Here is a 7,352-nt window from a genome sequence, read left to right as displayed (position 1 = left end):
GAATAAGCAAAAATACAGATGTACATGTTTAGTTTTTGGAGTCATTATCGGCTAATTGCATTTCACATTATCATCTGCTTAGCAAAATAAATGTTGGTTTGTCAACGTAACAATTTTATTCACATTACCCTGAGGATATAGATTCCGTACCACAATCAGATTGCTCCCGCCGCCGCCCCCAATGGCACTAGACAGTTTCCTAGAAATAACATTTGTTTACTTTGTGCTCCTAAAATAGCTGCTTGATTTTTATTCAGTGCATGTGTTCCTTTCATTGCGCGATTGATTCTCAACTGCATTTCATGTTCGAATCAACCAACAAGCTGGAAACAGGGAACAAGTACGACATTGTTGTCCATGTCAAAAGTCCAAATATAGTCCTTAGAAATGTCATCAATGCCTCCCTTTCAATCACGGCTTTTACGAGGGGATGGCGGAGTGACGCGTTGACCCGTCATGGGAGCGGATACCCCAAACACCGCAAATCCGAAGTTGTTTTGGCAGTGGGCTCGACGGCCCTGGAGCCTTCCCTTGTTGGGCGAGGTGGCGACGGGAGGAAGGAAGGATGAACGGGAAAAGGAGAGGCTATTCACAGTCCGTTTGTCAGTGGAAAACAGGCATGTTGGTAGCCGCCGTTGCGCTACATCGTCCGGCAGATAATTGCGGGACAAATATGGGAGTTCCACCGGCACGGATCGATAGTGTCTGCCTAAGGGGAGTTGCTGGAAAAGGTGGTGGGCAGGGTGCGGAGGGTCCAGTCAGATTTTCCTTACCCTTGTTTGGATTCTTGCAGTGTGCAAGTCTTCCAGAGTGCCAATTATTTTTTTCCGCCATCCTAAGTGTCTGTTGAAGTTGTAATTTGTCCATTTTTATGGCGGCCTCGAACCAAACTGTGAAGTACACAGGATTGATTGGATGACAGCCATGTAGTAGTCTGGTAGTACTTCCTGTGGCAGGCTGTGCTTCTTTAGCGGCCTCAGGAAGAACATCGTCTCTTGGGCCTTTCTCATGATGGAGTTAGTGTCGACCTCACACTTCACGGCAGATATTTCTGAGAAAAATAATCTGTTTTGATCACCGCATACGCTCAAGAGCGAGTTGGTGCAATGAAACAAACAATGGCTCATTTTTGAAAAATACACTTCAAAATGAGAATTCCTCTGAAAGTTGGTCACTTGTTAATTTTGTGTTTTGCAGCAAGAGAAGGAGTGTCGCCGCCTACTTGAGCCAGGTAAACGTCCAACCGCGTGTGATGGATATTTGATTTGATGATAAAAGATTTGTTACAGTGACGTTCGTTCGACTTGGCTTTTTTTTTTTAATCGCCGATGGAGCATTTTCTCAAGATAAAACTATCTATCTTTTCCCGCCGTGAATGGAAAGTTGTCGGCCTATTAGAGCCTGACAGTTTTTGGTGGAAAATGTCAGCAGGCTGAGTTATGTGCATAAATGAAATTGCAGAGACATCACCGGACAAGACATGTCGTATTTGTCGTAGGTGGTGCTGGAGACAATTCATCCTAGCTATCTCTTCTCTTGGTATCGCTATCTATTCGCTATCTATTAGCTATCTATTCGCTAGCTACTCACTATCTATTCACTATCTATTCGCTATCTATTAGCTAGTTATTATCTATCTATTCTCTAGCTATTAGCTATCTATTTGCTCGCTATTGGCTATCTATTTGCTCGGTAGCTAGCTAGCTATTTGAGTTACTTCCGGGTTGAGTGAACGCTGGTGCGTGTGGCTGCCGCTGCTCACTCACATAAAAAAGTCTACTGTGACTGTAAAGTGAACTTGAGAGTTTTGAAATCTGCTTAGAAATGAAATGTATTATTATTATTATTATTATTATTATTATTATTTGACGCACAGTGACATATGACGGCTGCCGATGTTCCCTGCAGGTGTTTGGAGGTCGCAAGGAGATGGACTCCCTAAAAAAGGAGCTGGAGGAAGAACTGAAACTCAGCACCGAGGACCCCAGGAGCCACGCCTGGTACCACGGGCCCCTCACCAGAGAGGTGTCGCAATTTACAGGCAATGCATGCAAATACCACAAGAAAATGGAAACATGCCATGCGACCGACGGCGGCGGCGTGTCCCCCAGGGCGCAGAGGCTCTCTTCGAGAAGGACGGCGACTTCCTGGTCCGAGATTCCAGCTCGTCCGAGGGCGACTACGTCCTCAGCTGCTACTGGAGCAACGAGCCCATGCACTTTAAGATCATACGTGTGGTGCTCAGACCCAAAAAGGTGCCGCGACACGCCTCTCGTCAAGCACGTATTGTAATCACAAACATGAATCTATAAACAGACCAACACAAATATTCCCTTTTTGCTCCTTTCAAAAGTGCTGGGTATCTTTAAACTGTTCGTTTTGCCGTCTATGAATGAGTGTCTGCACTACCAAGGTACCTAATCAGCCGTCGTCCACTTTCGTATTCTTTCAAAATAAGATGGACTTAGACCTGGAAGTCAAAGAGAAATGGCAGACAATGCATAAAATGCGGCAAATAAACCCCACCGTCCTCTCCATGACACATTCAAAACTGTTTTCTTTTCATCGAAACGTAAAAAGGCCAGTTGGGCTTGGGAATAATATGATTGGGTCACCTTGGGTGATTTGATACCCATTTAGGAAGCAGTTTGATCTTTCAGGCACAAGGTTTTTTAAATTTACATTTCCACTGTATTTATAAGCGCATTTCAAAACTCTCAAGGATACCTTTGATAAATGTAATAATATTTTGATCTTTGCTTCTAGGGACCTCGTTTAACTTCTTGACCATCTAACATTCAAACCTGTTGCCTGTCTCACGCGTGGACTCACTGGGTGTTGGGTTGGTGAGACAGGGCTATTCCCGGGAGCTGTTTCAGTTTGAGGAGGACCGCTTTGACAACGTTCCAGCCCTGATCCGTTTCTACGTCGGCGGACGGCGGCCCGTCTCGCAAGCCTCGGGCGCCATCGTCTTCCACCCGCTGACCAGGACGCTCCCTTTGCGGGTCATCGCCGAGAGACATCGTGTCGATTGCAAGTCCCAACATCAAGGCGGCAAGCAGCTCAGCTTCAGCAGTGCCCTGGGAGAAACCCTGCTCATCAACCCTCTGCTGAGGTGGGCGAGAGTGAGCGTGTTCAGGGTGCGGCGTTGCCGACGACTAAAACTTAAAGGACACAGACGTCTCCGGACAAGTTGTGTACATAATTTGTAAAATGGCTTCAAATGACTTTCACTGAGCCAATGATTCCACCGCATATAGCTATATTTTCCGTTTTAAGACTCGCGCTGAATATTCAGGAAGTCTTGTTTTTGAGTTGGTGACGAGTCCGTACGTGACGTCACTAAAGGACCGCCCCATGACCGTAAAAAAGACGCATTGGAGCGGTCCTTCCATCACGTCAATGTATTTTGCTGTACTTGTTTGATATGGGGACCTCGTGTTGCACCCAAAAGCCGGCAGAAGGCCAGAAGAGGGTGTCCAAGCGCCATATAAGGAATTTATCAGCCTTTGGAAACGGAGGTTGCCACAGGAGGTTGCCATTTTGTGCCTCTTTTTTTGGGTGAGAGATATTCCCCCAATGTTGCCTTAAAATGGCACAAGTGAATTATTTAATCGATTGCAAACGTGTATGCTTTCGTCTTCGGAACTATTTGAATCATATTCATCACTGGATGTGGAACAAGAAAGCATATTCTCCGAATCTGAAGCCATTGTTTTGATTCACTAGCAATGCAATCTTGGCGTGACGTCACAAACTGGGGGCAGATTTTGGACAGTTGAAGTCATTTTTATTAGTGTTTTGCATTTGACTAAAAATATCATACTGCATGTTTTGGGTATTTTACATGCTATAAAACGTTTTTTTCTGGTGTCAGTTAAAAAACAAAAAAGTGACGTCGGTTGTCCTTTAAAAGAAATTAGAATTTATACAACAATTATCCTTCAGACCAGGCGTCCACATGACTACTTGTGTTTCACACATATAAGGTAATTGCTCTTGCTGGCTATCTATTAGCTATATGGCTATCTAGCTGACTGCCTTTCTAGGTACTTATCTGTTCGCTATCTGGCTGGCTGGCAGCTGTATAGCACTATCTAGCTGGCTGATTAGCTAGCTACCTATTAGCTAGCTAGCTCGCTTTCTATCTATTTGGGTTACTTCCGGGTTCAGTGAACGCTGATGCGTGTGGCTGCTGCTGCTCACCCATAGAAAAACCTATTCTGTAACATGACCTTGAGAGTTTTGAAAGGCGCTTATAAATTAAATGTATTATAAATTTCACTTCCTGTGCGGCAGGAGCGGGAGTCACCCAGGCAACCTGGAGAACCTTGGCTGTAGGCCTTTGCTCCAGTCGGCCCAGTCGGACAGCAACCTGAGAACCGGTAGCTGTCGTTTAACCGCACGTTTAACAAAACACAACAAAAAAGAGAGCAAACAGAAAACATTTACAGTTGATTGTAAATGCTTTCAAACTACAGTAAAGTCTCGTTATATCGATATCGGTTATATCTATAGTACTGCTTATTACGATACTATTTCTATGAACGCAAGGAGAAAATTTACATGCCGCAGGATCGGATATATCGATAGTCCGGTTATATCGATATTGTTTCCGACTCCTGAGAATATCGATATAACAAGACTTTACTGTAATTTTATGGGGGCGCACCATCTCTGTGGCAAATGATGAGCTTTGTCCCAATACTTGTGTCCACACCCTATGCGGCGCACCAGTATTTGTACCTTTCCCCATGCAGGCGCGCCTTTAAACTCCAAATCGGACAACGCGGGGACCCCTCCCATCTCGCTTGTGTTCCGCACAGGGAGTGAGCCCCTTCTCAGCCCGAAGCCACGCCAAATGCATCTCTGTCACCCCGGTAAGGCGCACATACACAATTTTGATCAAAAGCGCAAGAATTTTTGGATGGGATTGCATCCCTGATCATGTTTTGTCCTGTCGTCTCAGGTGGGGGTGTGACGCTGCGGGGATCCGATGGGCAGCTGCACTCCCGGGCTCCCCCCAAGCCTCTCAGGATCTCTGCGGTGTTCCCCAAAGACCCCCGACCCACCGCACCCTCCAATCAGGACAATGACCCGTCCGCTTTCTACGACGAACTGGTCGTTCAGGTAGAAAGTGCCGGAACTCAAACCAGACCGTGAAAGGAGTTTTTTTTTTCAAAGCAAAATCCACGGCAAAGACATGGCAGAATGAATTCCGCCAACTGATAATAATATGATTCCTTAAAAATATCTATTTTAAACCTCATTTGGTCGCTTTAGTGCTTACGACAACAAATATATTAATTTCAGGCTAGTATACAATAATTTGTCTTTTACTATTTAACTTTGTAATAGAGGTAATTTATCCCCAAATATCTTTAGTTTTGACAGATGTTTGTAACTAAAAAATAAACAGCAGGGTCCAATTTATCTAACGGGCCATTTTCTGGTAATAGCACCCCCGAGTGGAACCACAGTGCAACACCATTTCAAGAGCGGTCAAACATAGTAGACACACGAATAAACAAAAACAATATTCAACACTTTACGTGATATGACCAATCTACCGAGTCCTTTGGGTCTCTGGCTAATATTCAATCTTTAAATAATGTCATTAGCGGGCCGCGGTGAGTAAAAAAATGGCAACAATACGCGTGAAGTTGTGTACTCACCTCACCGAGGTTTCCAGTGTGTTTGCCAAAGATGCTACCAACTGATGGGGGTAGGGGGAATGACTCAAGGAAAAATATTCCATGTCGTCCTCAACGCATATCTCGTTCATTCCTCCCAAAATGTCCGTGGTGACATTGATAATCCAGTATTTTACAGCACTGGTCCAAAATGACCAGAGGTCACTGTAAAATACAAAAAAACAAAACTTGGCGTCTTCCAACTTGCTAGCCACCAACGAGCGGCCGGTGTCTGGCAAACATTTCCTCTTTTCAAAATACGTCCACTAGCCTGCACCTTTTACCAGGTGATCAATTACCACCACCAGTGTTGTTTCCCTTGACCGACCAGCCCAATTTACCAATAGAGGGCGGGGCGGTTGGGTGTGGAACTACACTTAAAAAAATAAAGATTAAAAAAAGTGGGCGATTTTTGAAAATGGACCAAATCTGGATGACGTCTCCAAATCCAGCGCTACCTTGAGTTACTAATTCTTCTCAGTGCCACACGCTCACAGCACAAATTGTTCACATTTCAAATCATCTTTCACCACCAAAGTGAATGTAAATGCGATCGATGTGTTCTAAATTCTGTAAACTCAGCCCTTTCACAGTGGTGGGCTGTCAGGGGCCAGCAAGGCCTTCTCTGCTGGCCTCACATAATCAGACATCATTATCATAATTATAATAAAAGTCAAATTCATTAAAAAAGTATTTTTTCTAAATACAGTAAAGTCTCGTTATATCGATATTGGTTATATCGATAGTACCGCTTATTACGATACTATTTCTATGAACGCAAGGAGAAAATTACATGCGCGCAGGGTCGGATATATCGATAGTCCCGGTTATATCGATATTTTTTCGGACTCCCGAGAATATCGATATAACGAGACTTTACTGTATATATATAATTATTCTACATACTGTTTTCTTGATGTTATATTATATCCATTTGGTTATGCTCCTTTCAGTGTTGTAGTTTTAGGTCAGAGTTTTTAATCCAATCAGAATTATGCTAGTTTGTGTCGCCAGGCTGTATGAAATCTGACCGACGCCTTCAGAATCAACAGTGAGGGCGTCTGTGCGCTGTACATGAACGGGCACATGTAGTTGATATACAGTTGCGATAGCCAATCAGATCACGAGTTGGCACAGTAAGGCCAACTAGAGGGCCTCGCGTTGAACATGACGTACGCGTCCTGTGATTGGATACTCACTTTACCTCAGCCCTCAGCGGAGGCAGCACTATGCAAATCAACCAAGCTGACAACAGATCAAACCCGGAAACTATATCTAGTATAGCGAGTAGTATATCTACTCGCTTTTTTAACCCACAATGGCTGAAAGAGAGGACAACTCGCTGTCGCATGTAGGTAAGCCTATTCTCAAGAAGAAATGAAAAAGATTTGTTTACTTTTATTTTCAACAAATAGTTCGTTTTGTGAACGTCTTGTTGTTTTTCTTATATTAAACTGACATTTTGTAATTTAGCGTAAAATCTTGTTAAAGATTGCATATTCTTGGTGGACTTCATAAAACTTTGTGGACAAATGATTTTAAATTTCCTTTTATTTTTAAGTGTTTGCAGTATCACGTATAATGACAAGTTCTAATTGCTGATGCAGATTTATTGATGTGTAATTGCTCCGGAAAAATAGTCTGTGTTGTAGACCAATA

General features: G+C 43.7%; 1 protein-coding gene across 3 annotated transcripts in view; it reads left to right on the top strand.

Moving 5' to 3' along the window:
* sh2d3a (SH2 domain containing 3A) overlaps positions 1 to 7,352 on the top strand; it is a 31,468-nt gene that overhangs the window by 21,485 nt on the left and 2,631 nt on the right. For 2 of the 3 annotated variants that reach the window (XM_089006008.1, XM_089006009.1), the window contains 7 exons: positions 1,198 to 1,231; positions 1,909 to 2,025; positions 2,112 to 2,255; positions 2,856 to 3,115; positions 4,300 to 4,385; positions 4,761 to 4,880; positions 4,970 to 5,130. In XM_089006008.1, coding sequence (XP_088862134.1) covers positions 1,198 to 1,231; positions 1,909 to 2,025; positions 2,112 to 2,255; positions 2,856 to 3,115; positions 4,300 to 4,385; positions 4,761 to 4,880; positions 4,970 to 5,130 — 922 coding nt within the window. The remainder of the gene's footprint in view (positions 1 to 1,197; positions 1,232 to 1,908; positions 2,026 to 2,111; positions 2,256 to 2,855; positions 3,116 to 4,299; positions 4,386 to 4,760; positions 4,881 to 4,969; positions 5,131 to 7,352) is intronic. The other variant, XM_089006007.1, reaches the window with a different exon arrangement.

This window comes from Hippocampus bargibanti, linkage group LG10 (genome assembly GCF_051943395.1).
Source record: "Hippocampus bargibanti isolate YZ-2025 linkage group LG10, ASM5194339v1, whole genome shotgun sequence".
Lineage (NCBI taxonomy): Eukaryota > Metazoa > Chordata > Actinopteri > Syngnathiformes > Syngnathidae > Hippocampus > Hippocampus bargibanti.
This window is presented reverse-complemented; position numbering and strand designations above follow the sequence as displayed.